The sequence below is a fragment of the Lactuca saligna genome, chromosome 8 (assembly GCF_052625555.1).
Source record: "Lactuca saligna cultivar CGN05327 chromosome 8, ASM5262555v1, whole genome shotgun sequence".
Lineage (NCBI taxonomy): Eukaryota > Viridiplantae > Streptophyta > Magnoliopsida > Asterales > Asteraceae > Lactuca > Lactuca saligna.
The window spans coordinates 55689264-55713606 of NC_136424.1; the positions used below are offsets into that span (position 1 = coordinate 55689264).

At 33.1% G+C, this 24343-nt stretch overlaps 1 protein-coding gene across 1 annotated transcript; it reads left to right on the forward strand.

Moving 5' to 3' along the window:
* Positions 1–1006: 1006 nt before the first annotated feature.
* LOC145009640 (uncharacterized) lies at positions 1007–23715 on the forward strand. The gene is made up of 2 exons (XM_078968293.1): positions 1007–1496; positions 23666–23715. The coding sequence occupies exons 1-2, from the start codon at positions 1007–1009 to the stop codon at positions 23713–23715; spliced, it is 540 nt and encodes a 179-aa protein (XP_078824419.1).
* Positions 23716–24343: the final 628 nt, after the last annotated feature.

The following is a 24343-nucleotide window of genomic DNA, read 5'->3' on the forward strand; positions in this document are numbered from 1 at the left end:
ATTTCAAAAAAAAAAAAAAAAAAAAAGCATAGCTTGCTAATTTTTGACAATTATTGTAAATTAAAATCTCCTCAACTAACGAAAATGTCCGTAACTTCTTGGATTGGATCTTGGCGGGTCCTAAATAAATTCTTTCATATTTTTATTAATCACCCACAAGATTGTGTGTATTCTTTTATTGAATAGATGCCACGAGTTACAATTTCTTTTTGTAATAAATATAAATGGTTTGTCATCATTACATGATGGAAGGTTTTGGTCTATACGATTGTTATTTATCATTTTTATCTTTTTTTAATAGGCAAATTTAATCCAGAGTAAATTACATTTTTAGTCCTTGTGGTTTAATAATTTCATAGGTTTGATTCATAAGTTAATAAATTGATAGGTTAAATCCATCAAAAGACTACTTTACCTTTTCTGTTATGAAATATTAGTTTGTGAATGACCATTGGATTCTTCATTTCTCCTATAACTCTCCATCATTATTTAGCATTAGTAACAACCATTTCAATGTGTTTTATGAATGTAATAATACAACATCATAATGTGCATTCATATTATAGTTCATCTTTCATCTTATTTGGATAGTATAAATAGTGAGCCATATGTATTAGGCACTTGATGAATTCATCACAAGTATTGGAATAAAATTTCTCTCTACTCTTATTTCTTTCTTTAGTTTATAATTTATATTGTTATTTGATCATATTTTATAACACGTTATCAGCACGAGGCTCTACCATAGAGTTCCAACTTCTTGCCGTTCTTGTCGTTGTTAGGTATATATATATATATATATATATATATATATATATATATATATATATATATATATATATATATATATATATATATATATATATATATATATATATAATTTTTGTTTTCAAAGTTCATATGTATAATGCTCACAAGTTATATAATGCTCACAAGTAATCTTATGATACTTCTTAACTAACAATCCTCTAATATACAACTCTTTATTTTGATTAGTACTTTCACTATGGCAAACATTAGCAAACTTGAGTTTATGGCTCTTGACATTAGTGGAAAAAATTATTTATCATGGATCCTTGATGCTGAAATCCACCTTGATGCTATGGGTCTTGGAAACACCATAAAGGATGTAAATCCTTTAAATGAAGCAGCAAGCCAAGAAAAGGCTAAGGCAATGATTTTCCTTCGCCACCATGTCGATGAAGGATTAAAAGCTGAATACCTCACTGTCAAAGATCCAGCTGATCTTTGGAATAATCTGAAAGAGAGGTATGATCATCAAAAAATGGTGATAATTCCTAGAGCTCGTTTTGATTGGTTACACCTTCGGCTACAAGATTTTAAATATGTGAGTGAGTATAATTTGGCCATGTTCAAAATTACTTCCCAACTAAAACTATGTGGTGAGACTATAACTAATGAAGACATGCTAGAGAAAACCTTCTCTACTTTTCATGCCACTAACATGCTCCTGCAGCAGCAATATCGTGAGAAAGGTTTTAAAATTAATCTCATGTCTTCTTGTGGCTGAACAAAATAATGATCTCTCAATGAAAAATCACCAATCACGTCCGACCGGTTCTAGTCCATTCCCTGAAGTGAATACGACATTATCTAATTATAACGATCGTGGGTCTAACCGTGACCGTGGTCGTGGCCGTGGACATGGTGGAGGCCGTCAGAATAATCGTCCCAACAATAATAATAATATAAGTAACCACCAGAAGTGGGAAAATAACAAAAACCCACATCCTAATGATAAAAGTGGTCAAGGCAAAAAGAAAGTTGAAAATGTTTGTCACCGATGTGGAGTGACCGGTCATTGGTCGCGTACATGTCGCACTCCAAAGCATTTTGTTGATCTTTATCAATCTTCTCTAAAATATAAAGAAGGAAAAAATGCGGAAACAAATTTTGTTCAAAATTATTTTTCCGAAGATCAACTAGAAATGAGACATTTGGATGTCGCCGATTATCTTGCCAACACGGAAGGGACAAACGGTGCTATGGATGGTGATGGAAGTACCCAATTTTTCCCATAAAATGAGATGGATATGGCATATCATGAAATTGTTGGTTTTCTAGTATCATTTTATTTTTGCATTATGTTTGTTTAAAGTCATTGTCATGGTCAAGAATAATATGTAGTTTTGTTTAATGTCGTTTATGATTTTTATATAGTCGTTTCATCAGAAGAGATCTCGATGATTCTTCTCAAAATAATAATATATGACTTTATTTATCTAAGTTGAATATTTCTTATTTCTTATTATTTTATTATATATTTTTATTTTGAAGAGAAATATGGATATTCGCAAAAGAAATAAAGAAGATATATGTCTTGCAGATAGTGCAACAGCACATAGCATTTTTAATAATAAAAAATATTTTGCTTACTTATCAATTGGAGAAGCAAATGCTAATACAATAACGGGTAGTGCAAAAATGATTGAAGGCTCCGGAAGAGCGAATATCATATTACCACAAGGGACAATAATTACAATTGGAGATGCCTTATTTTCATCAAAATCACCAAGAAATTTATTAAGTTTTAAGGATATTCGGTCCAACGGATATCATGTTGAAACAACCAATGATGGTGATAAAGAGTATCTCAATATTACAAAAATGATATCGGGTAAGAAAAGTCTTTTGGAAAAATTACATGTATTGTCCTCCACATTGTATTATACAAATATTAGAATGATTGAATCTTATGCTATTGAAAATAAAAGATATGATAACATCTACAAAGTTTGGCATGACCGGTTGGGCCATCCCAGATCAGTTATGATGAGAAAAATAATTGAATGTTCAAGTGGACATTCCTTGAAAAAACCAGAAGATTTTTCAAGCTAATGAATTGTCTTGTGTTGCATGTTCTCAAGGAAAATTAATTTCCCGTCCATCATTGAATAAAGTTGGGTATGAAAGTCCTAGTTTTTTAGAAAGAATTCAAGGGGATATATGTGGACCAATTCATCCACCATGTGGACCATTTAGATATTTTATGGTCTTAATTGACGCGTCAACTAGATGGTCACACGTGCGCTTGTTATCTAGCCGTAATCTCGCTTTCGCAAGATTACTAGCACAAATAATCCGCCTAAGGGCACATTTTCCCGATTACCCAATTAAGAAAATTCAACTTGACAATGCTGGAGAATTCACATCACAAGCTTTTAATGACTATTGCATGTCGATTGTGATAACTATTGAACATCCTGTTGCGTATGTTCATACACAAAATGGTTTAGCTGAGTCGTTAATCAAACGCCTTCAATTAATTGCAAGACCATTACTAATGCATTCTAAACTTCCTACATCGACATGGAGACATGCAATTTTACATGCGGCATCACTTATACGCATGAGGCCAACTAGTTATCATAAGTCCTCCCCTATTCAACTGGTTTGCGGCCATGTATCAAATATTTCCCATATAAGGATGTTCGGATGTGCAATTTATGTACCCATTTCTCCACCTCACCGCACAAAAATGGGTCCTCAAAGAAGAATGTGAATTTATGTTGGATACGAATCTCCATCTATAGTAAAATATTTAGAAGCATCAACTGGAGATTTATTTACAGCTAGATTTGACGATTGTCATTTTGATGAATCAGGTTTTCCAACATTAGGGGGAGAAATAAAGAAGCTGGAGAATAAAATCTCTTGGAATGAATTATCACTTTCAGTGTTAGATCTTCATTCAAGTCAATGTGAACTTGAAGTGAAAAAGATAATTCATTTACAAAATATAGCAAATCAATTGCCAGATGCATTTACTGACCCTAAGAGAGTAACAAAGTCTCATTTACCAGCTGTAAATGCTCCAGTTAGAATTGATATCCCAGAAGGAAAAAATACAACTACAAATGAATCAAAGGCACTCCTGAAGCGTGGAAGACTAACCGGTTCCAAAGAAAAAAATCCTCAAAAAAGAAAGGGAGCAAATATAATTGATGGTCCAAAAGAGAAAACAGAATCTTTTGAAAAGATTAACGAAGCTCCAGAAGAGCCCAATGACATAACAAAAGAAATTGAGGTACCTGAAAATTATGAAAATGAAGAGATCTCAATAAATTATGCCATGACAGGAATAAGATGCAACCGAAATAAGATAGACGTCGACGATAATTTTTCATATCATGTTGCGTGCGAGATTATGGAAGAAAATGAGGATGTTGAACCTAAATCTATAGATGAATGTAGAAATAGAAAAGATTGGCCAAAATGGAAAGATGCAATAAACAAAGAGCTTAATTCTCTTACTCAACGAAGAATTTTTGGACCTGTAGTCCGTACACCAAACCGAGTAAGACCAGTGGGATACAAATGGGTATTTGTGCGCAAAAGAAATGAGAAGAATGAAGTTGTGAGATATAAAGCAAGACTTGTTGCACAAGGTTTTACCCAAAGGCCCGGAATTGATTATGAAGAAACATACTCTCTTGTGGTTGATGCGATTACATTCTGTTATCTAATAAGTCTGGCAACACATGAAAAATTGGAGATGCGTCTGATGGATGTAGTTACCGCCTATTTATATGGTTCACTTGAGAATGATATTTATATGAAAATCCCAGAAGGGTTTAAGGTGCCAGAAGCACAAACTCCTAATTCTCATGAAGTATATTTGGTAAAATTAAATAAATCTTTGTATGGATTGAAACAATCTGGACGGATGTGGTTGAATTGTTAAATACATTTCTTTTAAAAGAGGGCTATAAAAATGATCCATTAAGCCCATGTGTATTCATAAAAAGATCCGGATCAGAATTTGTGATAATTGTTGTTTACGTAGATGATTTGAACATAATTGGAACTCCTGTAGAATTGGAAAATGCCACTTCTTATTTGAAAGAAAAATTTGAAATAAAAGATCTTGGTAAAACGAAATTTTGTTTGGGTCTTCAAATTTAGCACACCAAAAATGGAGTTTTTGTACATCAATCTAGTTATCTAGAAAAGGTGCTTAAAAAGTTTTATATGGATAACTCACATCCATTGAGTACCCCGATGGTAGTAAGGCATTTAGATGCCAAAAAGGACCAGTTTCGGCCTTGTGAAAAACATGAAAAACTTCTTGGTCCCGAAGTACCATATCTTAGTGCTATTGGTGCACTGATGTATCTTGCTAATAATACGAGACTTGATATATCTTTTGCTGTAAATTTATTAGCAAGATATAGTTCTTGCCCAACAAGAAGACATTGGAATGGAGTCAAACACATTCTTTGATATCTTTGAGGTACAATGGATATGGGCTTATATTATTCAAATTCATCAAATGCGGAGTTAATTGGTTATGTAGATGCTGGATATTTGTCTGATCCACACAAAGCTCGATCCCAAACAGGTTATTTATTCACTTGTGGAGGTACCGCAATCTCTTGGCGTTCTGTTAAACAAACTTTAGTTGCTTCTTCTTCTAACCATGCAGAGATTATAGCAATTCATGAGGCAAGCCGTGAATGTATTTGGTTAAGAAATTTAACTCATCACATTCGTGAGAGTTGTGGTCTAACTTCTAACAGGGAAGCTCCAACCATACTATATGAAGATAATGCGGCTTGTATAGCCCAATTCAAGGAAGGTTTTATCAAAGGAGACAGAACCAAACATATATCACCAAAGTTTTTTTTTTTTACTCATGATCTTCAAAAAGAGCGTGGCATCAACATCCAGAAAATTCAATCAAGTAACAACTTGACAGATTTGTTCACTAAAGCGCTCCCTACATCCAAATTTGAAAACATGGTACGTAATATTGGAATATGACGCTTTAAGGAAATCAAGTGATGTGATGATCAGGGGGAGTTGGAAACATATTGTACTTTTTTCCTTAGCTATGTTTTTCCCACTGGGTTTTCTTAGCAAGGTTTTTAACGAGGCAATTGTTCCAAATATCTATTATTAATCATGTACTCTTTTTCCTTAATAAATGGTTTTTCCCATGAGGTTTTACCTATTAAGGTTTTAACGAGGCATGATACAATCGTCATTCAAGGGGGAGTGTTATGAAATATTAGTTTGTGAATGACCATTGGATTCTCCATTTCTCCCATAACTCTCCATCATTATTTAGCATTAGTAACAACCATTTCAATGTGTTTTATGAATGTAATAATACACCATCATAATGTGAATTCATATTATAGCTCATCTTTCATCTTATTTGGATAGTATAAATAGTGAGCCATATGTATTAGGCACTTGATGAATTCATCACAAGTATTGGAATAAAAGTTCTCTCTACTCTTATTTCTTTCTTTACTTTATAATTTATATTGTTATTTGATCATATTTTATAACATTTTCTAATTTTTTCTTCTTTTTTTCTATTCTTATTATATTTAATAAATGACAAAATTTAAAAAACTGGTTCCGAAAGATTATCAATTTCTTTAGGAAAGGTCAAAAAAAAATTATTAACAAAAAAAATCCATATTTAATGGTTTTGATCCCTATCTTGTTAACTTGAAGATCTTTGTTGTTAATTTTTTTAATTTTTTTAAATAACAGTTTTACCCCATAAACCGTTTCTGCAGTTTTATATCTTTTCACCAAACTACAACCAATTTTGTAGTTTCTCTTTTTAATTTTATTGACTTACTGTATATTAATTATTTTTTATTTTCTTTCTTGTTGTATTATTTTTATAGGATTATTATACATTAATAAATAATAATTTTAATATATTATACTTATATACTAATAAATATTACTTTAATTGATTATTAATTGATTATTTTCTTTTAAATTTCTTCTTTATTGGATTAATTTTTTTTATTGGATTATTATATATTAATAAATATTTTTTTATCAATTAATAAATATTACTTTACTGGATTATTAATTTCATTTAATTATTTTTTTGAATATTTTTATTGCGTTGTTTTTTTATTGGATTATTACTTTAAATTTACTAATTTTACTTATACTAAATATTAATTTTAATTGTTTTTATTTTCTTTTAGTTGTTTTCTTTGTTATTTTAAATAAAAAGTCAAAAAAAATCTCACACACCCCACCTCTCCAAATTTATTTTAAATATTTGAAAGATAACACTAGAACCATCACTTACCGTCTCCAACTCCTGTTGCTATATATATATATATATATATATATATATATATATATATATATATATATATATATATATATATATATATATATATATATATATATATATATATATATATAGCAACAGGAGTTGGAGATGGTAAGTGATGGTTGTAGTATATATATATATATATATATATATATATATATATATATATATATATATATATATATAATTTTCAGTAATTAAATTTGGTAATTGAAAACTGTCGTCGACCTTATGCTTTCTCCGCCATTGTTGCTATGTTACTTTCGAAAGCAATCTTTGTTTGGTTAGATCGTTGCAAATCCCTGCCAATCTCCTCTGTGTCTATGTTGTAGACAGTTGTTTCAATGGTTCTGACGGTTCTACCCATCTTCGAGCATAGTCGTTGAATCTCTGTTTATTTTTGTAACGCCTGTGTTTCTGGGCTTGCCATTTTTAGCAATGTAATGGTCTAGGTTAACCTTTGTAACCCGTTTTGAAATAATAAGATTGTATTATTTGAGTATTATGTGTTTTGTGCTTAATTGCTTAATTATGTGGTTTGATTAATTAAGAATAAAAATAAGCGTCAAAATTTAAGTGTAAAATAAACTTGATATCTTTAGATAATGTTGTAGTAGTTGAAACAAGGTTTCCGAAGATATAAAGAATGTCGAAATCCGAGTTATAACGAGGAAGTTATGACCTGTCGAAGTTTCGCGACAGAACCGGCACGACACAGCGCGACGTAAAAAGTGAATTTACGTTAGAGCAATATTTAGCCTTAGCAATCTAAATGAAAGTCTTAGAGTACGTCAAACCATGAGCGTGCATAAAAAGAACGCCCAAATCTGACTTCGTATGAGGAAGTTATGATTTTTCGAAGTTTCGACTTAGCAGTATGCAGCCCGAATGCTCGATTTGAGACCGAACGGTTTTTAGCCGAAACAATCTAAATGAGAATTGAAGATCTCATTAATTGTAGTAAAACGATAAAAAGATAGGCGAAAACGGACGTCGGATGAAGAAGTTATGATTTTATAACGGAGTTTTCCTGTCCCAGCCTACTAAAAATAAATAATAAAAAATAAAGTCAAAATTAGCCGACGGAGTCTAAACGAAAGTTGTAGATCGTAGTATCACCTACGCGTGGATATAAAGAGCGTCGAAAACGGAGTTCGTATGAGGAAGATATGAATTTTTGAAGTTTATTTAATAAATTCGGTATTTAATTTAAATAAAAATTCGCTGATATTATCCATGGCGGGGGAGTCACCGGCCTTATCCCCGTTACGCCCCGCGTACATAAATTACACCCCGCGTAAATCGCAAATCCAGCCCCTATAAAAGGCTTGCGAGGGCAGCCGAAGGTTTTGTTCATTTCTTCTCTTCTCTCTCCCGTTTTGCATCGTTTTGCGTGCCAGAAATACCCCGAAGCCCCGGTAATATTCCCGAGTCCCGAAGCGAGTCCCGAGATCCCGAAGATCCCGAGAAGTGCGGTTTCCGAGCCGAAGCTCTGCCCGCGAGAAGTTTGATTTTTGTGGAGATCTTCCAGATCTGCGGAGGATTACTACTTTTGCGAGTCGTAGTGCTGTCCGATCATCTTCTGATCAAGTGAGTGTATACTACCTTTCATAAACGCAATAATAATACAAGTATGGTTCGAGGGTATTAAGTTTATTGTTGTTTATACGTGTGAATGCGTTGTTACTTTCTCATAACGTATAACTATGAAGTATTTTATACGAGATACGTGTTATGTGTATATTTTGTTGTTATGTGTGTGAATGTATATTCACTTTCTTCTATCTTACAGATATGATTATTTCTATATGAAATACGTGTTATGTGTGTGTGCCTCATCTGTTATATGGAAAATGTTTTGATCAAGCATGCTATACAGGTTTTGAAAATATGTATAAAAATGTATGTTTTTATCTACTAATATGTTGGGTAGAACATGGGTAGATAGTTGGTGTGTAATAAACAGATGAGAGGCCTCGTTGTTGTTTTGATCCAGTCATCTAGCGGAATTTAGATGACGACCACGGACTTTTCTAGATAGTCCAGTGGAACGCTAGCAGGCTCATAACCTGTAGGTGTTAATGAACTTGGGTGTTCATTCGCTGTATTCCATCTCCCTCATGGTTGCCTTATTTGACTTATATTGCTGAGGAAACCCCGCAGCATGTGTTGTCACCCCGATGAAAATATTCTTAGATTAGGTCCCTTGTGTTAGTTATTTTAGGGACGTAAAGTGAGAATAACGGGAATGGGTAACTGGGTTATTGTTGGTTGATAATAATTAATTTTAATTATTTATTGTGGGTTGAAAACCCTATATGCTCACCAGGCTCCCAAGCCTGACCCACTCAGTTTTATTTGTATTACAGGAAGTGGCGCAAGGGCGTAAGATGGATGAACCATCAAGTTGTTTTGCTTACAAGTCTGTATATGTATATATTTGTTGAATGACTTGTAATATTATCGTTTATGCTTATTGGTCTATATCGGAACATGACACCCCGAGTTTTGATTATATAATGAAAAATACATTTCTTTTATGAAATGCTTTGGTAAACATTGTTTTATCATGCATTGTTTTTGGGAACAAATTCCGCAACTCTTTCAAATCAAAAGGATTTACTCTAAAAATATTTAAAAGCATAAATGAAAATCGGTCTTTTCTGGCGAGATTTTGGGGATGTCACAATTTTTGGATGACTGACGACCTTCAGACTCTCCGATCTCCTTATTTTGAGGTAGCAAAAATTGAATATAGAAGTTTTTCATTCGGTATCTAATGTCATTCTCTTCGTTTTATCTCTCCTCTTTTATTATTTAGTAGGTAGATATAAATATAAAAGAAAATACATATAAAGCAATATATAAAGGAAAATACATACAAAGAAATTATAGATCAAACTCTACTATACAAAACTTATTAGTCTTGTAACTACACAAAAAAACAATTAGCCACCAAATAAGTAACATTTTAATAGGTGGTTTGGTCATAAAAACATTATATATATATATATATATATATATATATATATATATATATATATATATATATATATATATATATATATATTTTGACAAACAAAACAAGTTCAATGTAAAACCATATTTGAGGGAGAAACCCAAATTTTTTTGTTTATCCAGGTTAATTTAGATATCAAATTTCACATGCGAATGTGTATATACATATCTAAGGGAAATAAAGAAATTTAATTTTTTTGGTTTTTGTTGTTGTAAATGTGCATATGCATAAAACATATTTTTAAATATTAAATTTGAAATATATGGTGTATTTTTGCTAACTTGATTTTTTTAATAACTTTTTATTAATGTTTTTACAAATCAGCAAAAACATTCCTTATATTTCTAAATTAATATTTAGAAAAAGAACTTTTCCAAAAAAAAAAAAAAATGAATTTTCGATACATATTCATATTATTTTGTGCAAATGCAAATGTATATACATAATCATAATCATATGTATTCAAATGACTTATGCATATCTTATTCATATTCATATACTTATTATTATGCATATGTATATGCATATGCATATACTTATTCTTATACATATGCATATAATTATTCATAGGCATATGGATACGCTTCTGAATATGTATGTCATATAGTTATTCTTATTCATATGCGTATACATAAGTATTATCGTATGTACTTAGTTGACTTATGCATATATTTACTCTTATGCATACGTATATGTATTTACTTATTCATATGTATATGCATATACACACACACACACACACACACATATATATATATATATATATATATATATATATATATATATATATATATATATATATATATATATATATATACTTACTTTTGTGCATATAGAGACATTAAAAATGTTTTTTTTTTTTTTTTTAAATGTGCATCTGCATATGCATATGTGTTTTTATTAAAATATGAATATACAAAAAATATGAATATGCATCAAAGATGCATTTTTTTTTGAAAAATGATTTTTTTAAATATTAATTTGGAAGTGTAATAAATACTTTCGCCGATTTAAAATAAATTATAAAATAAAAAAGAATAAAGATTTTATATTTTTTCAAATAAGTAAAAATATACCTTATATTTCGAAATTAATATTAATTTTTTTTCAATATATATATATATATATATATATATATATATATATATATATATATATATATATATATATATATATATATTAGAGGTGGCAAAAATTGACACGACACGAACCCGACACGAAATAAACGGGTTTGGGTAAGATATTTCAACCCGTTTAAATAAATGGGTTGACACGACACGACACGAAAATTAAACGGGTAAGGTTAGGGTTGAGAATTTCAACTCGAATATGACTCGAAAATGACCCGTTTATTTATATGCAAGTTTTTTTTAATTATTTAAATAAACTAGAAAGATACAAAACCAAAACCATAAGTAAAAGAAAACCTTCGAATTGAGTCGTTTTGTAATATTGAAATGACTTAGCCGTCTAGATTAAGACTTAATTTCAGTTTTTCCATTCTCTCCCAAACTACCTAGTCTCTTTCACCACTCTCACATCCTCGCGACCTTTTCATCCACCTCCCCAACTCCCACTCTTTTAATTTTGTCATCTAAACTTGCTATGACTTCATCTATTCTGCCTCCAAACTATTAGTTTTTCCTTTCCGCCTACCCAACTCCTACTCTTTTAACATGCTCAATCTTTTAACCTCACATGACACGACATATTTCAAGGTATAGCCCTAACCCGAAACCCGACACGAACTCGACACGAAAATAAACAGGTTGACACGACACGACACGTTAATTAAATGGGTCGGGTTAGAGTCAAGCACTTTCAACCCGTTTAGTGTTTCGACACGACATGAACCCGACACGACACGACACGATTGCCACCTCTAATATATATATATATATATATATATATATATATATATATATATATATATATATATATATATAGGTTCAGGTTCATTTGATACCATTCTAATTTTGTGAGACCGTGAGACCAAATCTAAAAATAATTTAAAAATGCAAAATAAATGGAAAAATCCCAAATTTTTTTTTTAAATATTATTTTCGGAACTTGAATTAACTAAAAATATATAAAAAATATAAAAAAAATAAAAAAAAGATAAAAAAAATTCCGTTTTTTTTTTGAAAAATACGTGAAATATTCTAAATAGAATATTACACTGATATATTCTAAAATTATTTTAAAATGCAAAATAAATGGAAAAATCTAAAAATTCTTTTTTTAAATATTATTTTCGGAACTTGAATTAACTAAAAAAAATAAAAAAAATTCTATTTTTTTTGAAAAATACGTGAAATATTCTAAATAGAATATTACACTGTACATATTCTAAAAATAATTTTAAAATGCAAAATAAATGGAAAAATCAAAAAATTCTTTTTTTTAAATATTATTTTCGGAACATGAAAAAAAAAATGTATCTCACGGTTTCACAAAATATAGATGGTCTCAAATTAACCTAACCCTATATATATATATATATATATATATATATATATATATATATATATATATATATATATATATATATATATATATATATATATTAAAAAAAACATTTACATATGTACACGCATCTAAATTTTTTTTTGCAATGCTCTTAGGTAAATATTTTGTGTGCCTACTTTGGCAAATATGTTTTTTATCCTAACAATCATATAGTCTAATAAATTTTACAGAATATTTAAATGTAATACTTGTAATAAATTTATATAAAACTAGAAATCATTTTCATTAATGCAAACTTTGCTTTTAATTTTTTTTTTTTAAATTAAAGCCTAATTATTTTCTTTATTTGTTTAATTAAAATATTTGTTTAAAATTAAAAGAGAACATAACACTTGAATTTAAATAATTTAATATTTTTTTTATTTTCTTTATAAATTTAAATTTCTTAAATGTTTATTCCTTCATATTTAACGGTTTTTTAAAATAAACTGGTATAATATATAAGTATAATATATATTTGACTTTGAAATTTTGTAATGCATTATGACCTTACAAAGCATTTTCAAACAGAACTCTACAACATATCATTAATTGGTATATTGCCTAAACCTCTTTCTACTGGCCACAGTAATTTGCCTAACTTTTTATTAGGTTTTTCTTTCTAGTTCTTAATAATAAAAATGTTTTGGTTAGTGAGTAGGTTCAATAAAAATACTAATCATCAATATATACACTTTAAGCAAAATATATAAAATTTGACTTTACACGATTTTAACAAGTAATTATATTGATTTTTTAATGGTTAGATTGTTATTGACCATACTAGCAAGGAGTTGGTCGGGAAAAACAATTACAACGAAATAACAAGGTCTGAGTTTTGAATCCTAGATAGCTAGTTTATGTCAACTTTATGGTTCTTATTGGCAAACCAATTAGAAGAATAATCTTCTATATAATTAAAAATTGTGCCTGTTGTTCCTTATATATTAAAGAGGGTCCACTTTATAATTTTAAGTTTTGTCGGTTCATTTTATTAAACTTTCATTTTTTACTTGTTTACAATTATTTTTCTTTATTCTTTGTTATCTTCGTGTACCATATTCTTATTCTCCTTATGATTATTATTATTTTTCTTTTTGTAAAAAGATTAATTTGTGATTTTTCTTACATGTTTTTTACATTTTTTCAAAAATGCTACAATTCATTTACAGTTTAGTCTTCCATTTTCCAACATTCTTCTGTTTTGATATTTTTTTTTATCTTCTATTATCAACCCGAACTTTTTAAAATTCAAGCTTTCGCCACATATTTTTAAAAAATTGTTAAATTCAACCCATTTTCTTTATGCTTTGTCATTTTCGTGGACCATATATTTATTTAACTTTATTAACTAAATTATAATCATTATTAGAAAAACACTACAATTTGTCACTTTTAACTATTTACAAAATATATTATTTGCGTTGTTTAAGTTGAACTAAAATTTATATTTAAGTTGACCATGTAATCTTATATTTAAATTAACAATTTAAGTATTTTATCCAAACTGTTCAAAAGTCGTAGCTTTAAAATGATAATGATTTACATACAACAACATTTTAAAATTAATAAATAAAGTATAATATATTAAAATTTAAAGACATAAATTTATAAATAAAAGTAAATATATTATTTTAATATTGAAATTTAGTTTATATATGATTACACTTTATGTTTGATATTTATTTAACATTATTAACCAATTTATAATCATTATTAGAAAGAAATTTAAAAGTCATGAGAGTTTCAAATAAATGTGGTGTCTTGGGAGTTTCAAATGCATAGGGTTCAAAGAAAAATACTAGTTTTATAATATAGAAGTTAGTTTTTGCATTTATCACTATAATTGATCACTTTTAACTATTTACAAAATATTCTTTGGTTTTTGGTGGAACTAAAATTTATATTTAAGTTGATACCGTAATGTTATATTTAAATTAAAAATTGAAGTATTTTATCTAAACTGTTCAAAAGTTGTAGCATTAAACTGATAATGGTTTACAAACAACAACATTTTAAATCAAATTAATTAAGCATAATATGTTGAAATTTAAAGACATAACTTTATAAGTAGAAGTAAATATATTATCTTAAAATTGAAATTCAGTCTATTTATGATTACACTCTAGGTTTGATATTTATTTAACGTTATTAACCAATTTAGAATCATTATTAGAAAGATACTACAATTTATTAATTTTAACTGTTTATAAAATATTCTTTGGGTTGTTTAAGTTTAACTAAAATTTATATTTAAGTTGACACTATAATGTTATATTTAAATTAACAATTGAAGTATTTTATATAAATTGTTCCAAAATTACAAAAGGATAATGATTTACATCCAACAATATATTAAAGCTAATAAATTAAGTATAATATGTTAAAACTTAAAAAAAATTAATTTTATAAGTATAAGTAAAGATATTATTTTAATATTGAAATTTAGTTTATATATGATTACACTATAGGTTTGATATTTATTAACCTAATTTACAAATAATCATTATTATTAGAAAGAAATTGAAAAGTCATGGGAGTTTCAAAAGAATGTGGTGAAAGAAAAAATGCTTCCTTTATAAGTATATAATGATATAGATCTGTGAATTTTTTTAACTATATATATATATATACACACACACACTAGATGTCTGCCTGTGCAAAGTGGCGACGATAAATAGTTTTTTGGCAAAAACTTTCTTACGGGGAAATAATTATTAGATTTTATTATTAGTTATTATGTGATAAAAATTACCACTTTTAAATAATATATATTTTATACCTTATATTTATAATGTTTGTTTATAATATTGATGTAAATTAATTTATATTGATATCTAGTTTAAGAAATATATATAAAAAAAATTATATACATGAATTTACTGTTTTAAAATTTTCATTTTGCTCCAAATTTAACTTAATTACTTTCCTTAATTCAAGTTTTCAAACTTTTGGCAAGTATTAATGAATTATTTATGCATAATATATTTGTACAAAAGGCTTTGTAATTTACACCTCTTAAAATTAAAGATATAACTAATATGCTTTATAATATAGTATTATATATATATATACATATATATATATATATATATATATATATATATATATTATATAATACTCAATTATCTAATCTTGGGTGTTTAACTTTGATAATATATGTATACATATTTCATTATTAAACACATTTAAGAATGTGTTTAAGAAATTGTTGGTATGAAAACACACTTGAGAGAAAAAGAATGAAAAAGGTGAATATATGCTCATGGTTATGTAAAGTGGGACAAAAGATAAAAAATTATGTTAAGTATAAAATTAGATTGCATAAGAGTAAATAGAGTAGTAAATGTCAAATAACAACCATGGTGAGTAGATACATGGATAGAGTTTGGTGATTGATATAAATATGCAAAGAAATAGAAAGATGATTGTTATTTTAGGTTATAAGGTTAAAGAAGAAGTTAACCTAAGAAATGAGTCATTGAATGAGAAAATGACTAAGAGATTAAAGAAATATTCGAAGGACTAAATCTCTTTAAGGAGGAGAGATTGTAAGACCCCAAAATTTAGACAGATTTGACTTTTAGTCAATTATTGACCAAAAGGGAAAAATTGTCATTTTTGAGAATTTTGTATGTTTAAGAAGTTTTGACTTCATAAAATTCGACAAGATAAGTTTAAGTCACTTAAATGAGTTAATAAGTGAGTTTAAGAGAAGAAATACATGAGAAGATGCATTATAGCCAAAAGGCTAAACTTGGAAATTTTATGCTTTTTGGGCCAAGTTTGTGACTTAGTAGATTAAGAATGGTATCAAGTTAATAAGAAGTGACTTAATGGAGTATTATAACTCATCCCTCCCTTCGCGTGGATATAAAGAACATAAAAAGCGGGTTTAAGATGAAGAAGTTATGTGCGTGTGATGATTGGAAGCAAACTTCCTAAAGCTAAAATGGAATCGGCTAAGGAGGCTATTGATGTGCAGCCACCACAGTGTGGTGAAGAGCTTGTTATAGTGCAATTATATGAGATGGTAGATTTGGTTCCCATTCCGTTGCGTGGGAACAAGGTGATTATAGGCATGGATTGGTTGAGCCCTAATGGGGCAGTGATAGATTGCGCACAACAGCTAGTGCGAGTCCGGACCCCAGGTGGGGGAGAGTTAGTGATTCATGGCGAGAGGCCACAGTGTGGACCCTCAGTCTGTTTAGCAGCGAGGGCTAGACGATACCTTCAGCAGGGATGCGCAGGTTATGTTGCGTACGTGATGGATACCCGGGAGGCGGGTAAGGAGACAGTGAGCGAGGTTCCGGTGGTGCGAGATTTCGCAGATGTCTTCCCAGAGGAGCTTCCTGGGATACCTCCGGAGCGACAGGTGGAGTTCAGGATTGACGTCGTTCCTGGTGCAGCTCCGATAGGCAAGGCACCATATCGGCTGGCTCCTCCTGAGATGTAGGAGCTGTCTACGCAGCTGCAGGAGCTGCTAGACAAGGGATTCATTAGACCGAGCAGTTCACCCTGGGGAGCCCCGATTCTATTTGTGACTAAGAAGGACGGGTCGCACCGGATGTGTATAGATTACCGGGAGTTGAACAAGGTAACGGTGAAGAACTGTTACCCACTCCCAAGGATTGATGATCTCTTTGACCAGCTTTAGGGAGCATCTTGGTTCACCAAGATTGATTTGCGTTCAGGTTATCATCAGATGAGGGTCAGGGAGGAGGATACGCAGAAGACCGCGTTTCGGACGCACTATGGCCACTATGAGTAGGTGGTGATGCCGTTTGGGCTCACCAATGCTCCTGCCGTGTTCATGGACCTCATGAACCGCGTATGCAGACCGATGCTGGATCGGTTTGTGATAGTCTTTATCGATGACATCTCGGTTTATTCTAAGGCACATGAGGAGCATGAGGAGCATTTGAGAGAGGTTTTGGAGACCCTAAGGAGGGAGAGCTTGTATGCCAAGTTCTCCAAGTGTGAGTTTTGGTTGCGCGAGGTGCAATTTCTCGGACACCTTGTCAACCAGAATGGGATTCTGGTTGATCCGGCTAAGGTCGAGGCTGTGATGAGATGGGAGGTTCCGAAGTCTCCATCTGAGATTCGTAGTTTCCTAGGATTGGCAGGCTATTATCGGAGGTTCATTAAGGATTTCTCCAAGATTGCCGTACCCCTGACACGACTGACGAAGAAAGCCGTAGTCTTTCGGTGGGGACCCGAGCAGCAGGCAGCGTTTGAGACACCAAGACAGAGATTGTGCGAGGCACCGATCTTAGCCGTGCCAGAGGGCGTAGAGGATTTTGTGGTTTATTGTGACGCGTCTATTTCAGGGTTGGGCGCGATACTGATGCACAGGGGGCATGTCATTGCCTACGCTTCGAGGCAGCTCAAGCCTCACGAGGCGAACTACCCGACACATGATTTGGAGTTGGGGGCGGTGGTTTTCGCTCTCAAGATTTGGCAGCATTACCTATACGGGGTTCGGTGTACCATTTACACGGACCACAAGAGTTTGAGGTACCTCATGGATCAGCCGAATCTGAACATGAGGCAGCGTCGTTGGTTGGACGTGGTGAAGGATTATGATTGTGAGATCCTTTACCACCCGGGAAAGGCCAACGTGGTGGCCGATGCGCTTAGCCGCAAGGCGGCACCGATCAGGGATATATGCATGAGGATGACTGTAGTGACTCCCCTGTTGGAGCAGATTCGGGAGGCTCAATATGAGGCTATCAAGGAGGAACATCGGAAGAGCGAGCGTGTGGTGGGTCAGGTTTCCTCCTTCGATTACGATAGCCAAGGACTATTGACACTACACCGTAGGGTGTGGGTGCCGTATCACGGAGGCGTGCGCCAGATCTTGATGGAGGAGGCGCACAAGTCCTGATTCTCTATTCATCCTAGGGCGACGAAGATGTATAGGGATCTTCGTCTAGATTATTGGTGGCCTTGAATGAAGCGGGATGTGGTATGGTACGTCGAGCGGTGCTTGACCTGCAGGAAGGTCAAGGCCGAACATCAGAGACCGCATGGGAAGATACAACCGTTGGACATCCCGTTGTGGAAATAGGAAGACATCACAATGGGTTTTATCACAAAGCTTCCCAGGACTGCACGTGGAGTAGATTCGATTTGGGTCATCATGGATCGATTAACCAAGAGCGCCCATTTTATTCCGATCCAGGAGAGCATCTCGGCCGAAAAGTTGACCGATATCTACATCAGGGAGATAGTAGCGCAGCACGGGGTGCCAGTGTCAGTGATATCAGACCGAGATGTGCGATTCACTTCCAGATTTTGGAAGAAGTTTCATGACGAGTTGGGCACTCGTTTGCATTTTAGCACCGCCTTTCACCCGCAGACGGATGGTCAGAGCGAGCGGACGATCCAGACTTTGGAGGATATGTTGCGGGCATGTGTATTAGATTTTGGTGGTAGCTGGGATACCTATCTTCCCTTGGCTGAGTTCTCATACAACAACAGCTACCACACGGGTATTGACTGTCCCCCATTCGAGATGTTGTACGGACGGAGGTGCAGGACCCCGATATGCTGGGGTGAAGTTGGCCAGAGGGTCATGGGGAGCACCGAGGTGGTGCTCGAGACGACCGAGAGGATCCAGCAGGTTCGGAGCAGGCTTCAGACTGCTCAGAGTCGGCAGAAAAGTTACGCCGACAAGCGTCGATCCGACTTGGAGTTCCAAGTCGGGGATATGGTTCTTCTGAAGGTGTCGCCTTGGAAAGGCGTCATTCGATTCAGGAAGCGGGGCAAGTTGGGCCCGAGATCTATCAGACCGTTCAGGGTTGTAGCCCGGGTGGCAAGGTGGCGTATAGATTGGATCTGCCGATCGATCTCAGCCAGATCCACAACACTTTCCATGTCTCTCAGCTGTGGAAATGCTTAGAGGATGATTCAGCAGTAGTGCCGTTGGAGGATATTCAGGTTGATGACAGCCTGAATTACATTGAGCACCTAGTCGCAATCCTAGACAGGAAGTTGAAGGATTAGAGGAACAAGAGGGTGGAATTAGTGAAGGTGCAATGGCAGCACTGCAAGGGTTCGGAGTGGACCTGGGAGTCGGTAGAAGAGATGATGGAGCATTACCCCGAGCTGTTTCAGGATCAAGCGGCAGACTTTGAGGACGAAGTCTAAAATAAGTGGGGGAGATTTGTAGCACCTGGTTCCTGGTATGTGAGTTTTGCCTAAGTAATTTGTGTTTTTGGACGTGGACTCGGCGAGTTGGAGGCCCGACTCGCCGAGTAGAGACGAGACTTTGGGGCGCGGTTGAGATGGCGACTCGACGAGTCCATATTATGGACTCGGCGAGTTTGCGCTGTCTGATGAAACTCTAATTTCCAAGGGTTTGCACCCTATTTAAACAACCATTTGCGCCCCAACTCCACCCGATTCACCCCCAGAAGCTCTCCATACGTTCTAGCTCTTGTTCTTGTGAGTTTGAGGCATTTTAGGGTGTGTTTTTGAAGATTTTGAGAAGGAAGTGGAGTAGATCAAGAGGAAGGGAAGGAAGACAAGCATCTTAGTGTTCTCTCAGTGATTTCTTTGAGGTAAAACTCGTTTTCCCCTGTCTCTATGCTTATAACTCCATGAAAGTCTTCCTTGAGCCATTCCCCAAGCTTGTATGTGCATTATATTTCGTAATAAGTTGATTGGCCTCTAGATCTAGGCATGGTTGAGCTCCAGGAGCTCAGATCTACTACCTTTATGGACCCATGTTGCATGAAGACCTTAGATCCACTCTTTTGGTGCATTTTGAACCCTAAAACCCTCATGGATGAATATTTACACGTAAAGTTGGAAACTTTACGTGTTATTCATGCTCTAGGAACCCAGATCTATGAATGGCATGGACTAGATTCGAGCAAAATCGCGTATATGGCTCTTACATGAAGCAGACTCGGCGAGTCTAGTCGCGAGTCTCCGAGATTGTCCCCTTTTAGCTGTGTCGAGTTGTGTAGTGAGTCTAGGGTGGACTCGGTGAGTTGGAAGCCAAAACTCACCCATAATGGAACTCGGCGAGTCGATGCTCAGACTCGGCGAGTTCAAGGCAATCTCCTTAGATCAAGATCAGTCTCGGCGAGCTGTTCATACAACTCGGCGAGTCGCAGCATAAGTGTTCATCGGATGAAGATGAGCTCGACGAGTTGTTCATACAACTCGGTGAGTAGGATGAAGGACTTGAACATTAGGTTGGATGGAGAACTCATCGAGTCTACGCCTAACTCGACGAGTAGAAAAAGAATCCAGGTCAGTAGATTGGATAGGGACTCGGCGAGTTGGCGAGCTAACTCAGCGACTCGGGTCAACTGAAAATTGAATCTGACTTTGACTTAGGGCATGATCAGGGGTAAAATGGTCTTTTTACCCAAAGGGCAGTTAGCAGTATTTGATTGAGTAAGTTGTGGGAATTACAGCCGGAGGATTTCCGGAGCAGCGGCAGTAGCAGTAGACAGTCAGTTCCCGATCAGATCAGCAGGTACTCCGAGGTGAGTTGCCTTCCAGTAGCGGTGGGTCTTAGGCCACAATGCCGGCCCACCAATAGGAGATGTATGATAGATGATTGTCTTTGTGATATCATCTAGGTTTTCTACTACTTGATATGTTATATGCTAGCATGATATGTTGTATGTGATAGTAGTAGAGTTCGGTTGTTAGGACCGAAGGGTAGTCAGACACCCCAGATATGTCTGATATTATGTTTGTGTTATGATATATGTGATGGTAGTAGTAGGGGTGAAATAGTCCCTGAGGTTCGGTTGTTAGGACCGAAGGGTAGTCAGCACCCCAGAATAGCTCGACATGGTAGGTCAGCGCCCCAGAATGGCTTGACACGGGTAGGACGGCAGCCCAGAATGGCCGCACGGGTTGTCGGCACCCCAGAATGGCCGTACCGGGTAGTCAGGCACCCCAGAATAGCCTGGCAGTATGTATGTTATGTATTGTATGGTATGTGTTACGATGGGGGAACTCACTAAGCTTTGTGCTTACAGTTTACAGTTTTGGTTTCAGGTACCTCTTCATCAAAGGGGAAGGAGCTGGCACGGTAGCGGCACATCATGCACACACTGGTCTCCGCATCTATTAGATTTCTCTGGGATTTATACTATGATATTTCGATTGGTTGTATGATTTGGCTTTTAGACATGGTTTACGTTGTGATGTAGTTTGATCAAACAAAATTTTTAATTATTAACGTTTTCTAAATTAATGTTTTAAAAACGAAATTTTTGGACGTGAAAATTGGGTCGTTACATTGAGCAAAGAAGATGGATCAAGATGCATCAATAGAAGAATATAGCCAAGGGTAGATAGTTCTCACTAACTATCAAGGTGAGTTATAACTCTCACTCTCTTCCTATATAATGTTTGTATGCTTTATATTCTTGTGTATGGATATATATATATATATATATATATATATATATATATATATAAAGAGAGAGAGAGAGAGAGAGAGAGAAAGAGAGAGAGAGAGAGAGAGGAATAATCATTTGAGAACCTATAGTTTCCCGAGAACTCGAGAACTAAAAGTGGACCACTAGATCAAAAAATTGAAGGGTCAAGATCAAAGATGGCTATATGGTAAATACATATAACTTCAATGGTATATGTGGGTTTTTTTTAACAAAAATAATAGGGGTAAATTAGGTATATAGTTTTTCTGAATTCCTAAAATTAAAACTACTAATTTATCATCACCATCCATACCTGTTTCCACCTCCTTTCCATCTCCAGCAACGGCGCCTGCTCCTCCTTCTCCTTCGCTGGAGACGATTGAAGCTTCGCCGGATCTAGATACTCCTGTCACTCATTCACCTTCCGATAGCAGCTCCGCCAGAGATCTCTCTTTTTCTTCCCGTTGTTGAGCCTTGAGAAAATCGACGCTAAATCCTCCATCTCGGCCTCACATTCTCTCATCCTCACCAGCGATTAATCTTTGTCTCGTCTTTGATTCTCGATTCGCATCTCTACTATAAGCTTCGATTGTCGAGCCTTGCTCTATTTATAAGGTTTGTTATCTCTCATAAGATTCGATCTTTTATGTTATGATCTCGCTTAGCTGAATCGAAAGTGCATGTTATGCTTTTAATGAAATCAGAAATTCATCATCTCAAATTGATAATCGAGATTTTCATAGGTTCTGATTTACCGTGACTTCTAGTTCATGATACCTAATTTCTAAATTGTCTGCAGATAATCGACGAATCGACACCGTCCCGCGGATTAACATATCTGATATATTATGTAAGAACCATTACCAGCTATATGCTTAGGGATTTTAAATCCATATTCATCATTTGAAGTCATATGAAAAGGTAAAGAGAATATCCTGATGTTCCAAAGTTTTATAATCAGTTATAAACCATATCTGATATATTATGTAACAACCATTACCAGCTATATGCTTAGGGATTTTAAATCCATATTCATCATTTGAAGTCATATGAAAAGGTAAAGAGAATATCCTGATGTTCCAAAGTTTTCTAATCAGTTATAAACTAATGATTATACACTTAGTTTCATCAACGATCCATAACTTATTGTCAGCATATATTAATCGATTATGTTTTGCTTACGAATGTATTTTACCATCGAGATTTCTCCAGCAACTACAATGAATATTTGTATTTGGTTATGCTTCATCACAAATGAATCACATATGAATTACATGTGATTCACATTTAAATCACATGTCATTCACATATGAATTACATGTAATTCACATGTAAATCATATGTTATTCACATATAAATCACATGTTATTCACGTATGAATCACATATAATTCATATATGAATTACATGTGATTCACATGTAATTCACATATAAATTATATGCGATTCACATGTAAATCATATGTAATTCACATATAAATTACATGATATGAATTACTGTGACTTATATGTGAATCACATGTACATCATATATGTATTTTTGTGAGTGTTTTTGCATCAATAATTTTTGTTTTTTTGTTTTTTGTTTTTTTTTTTTGTTGTTGTTTAGATTTGGAAGAAATTGTGGTGAATATTGAAAAGGTGAAAAATGATAATTGAAGAAAATATTGACTAGAAGACATGAAAACGCTTTCAAATTTTGTAGCATTTTTTTGTTTTCGATATTTTATATTGTATCGTATAAAATACTTATTGTATTGTATTTATAGATTAGTAAATAAAATAAGTTTTCTTATGATTTCTTTATGCATAAATGTACCAAAAATATTCATATATGCACCTAAAAAATGCATTTTTTTTAATATTGTCTATTTTGAAAAAATTTTAGTTTTTTTTTTGAAAATAATATGGTTTTTGAAAAAAGTGCAGTTTTAAAAAAAATTACAGGTTTTTTAAAATAATTGTAGCTTTTTTTTTTTTTGAAAAATTGCAGATTTTTTAATAAAAATGCTGTTTTTTTTAAAAGAAAAGCAAATTTATTTTTTAGTTTTGAAAAAATTGCCGTTTTTTTTGAAGCAAAATACAGTTTTTTTGTTTTTTTTTTTTTTGAGAAAAAGAAGCTTTTGTTTTTTGAAAAAATTAAGACTTTTTTTTAAATATTTTAAATATTTTTTTATATTTATGTTATTTTTTAAACTTTTTATTAATGTTTTCAAATAACACAAAAAATTAAACATTAAATGAGATTGATATGATTACGATCATACCCTTATTAAATTAGTTTTAA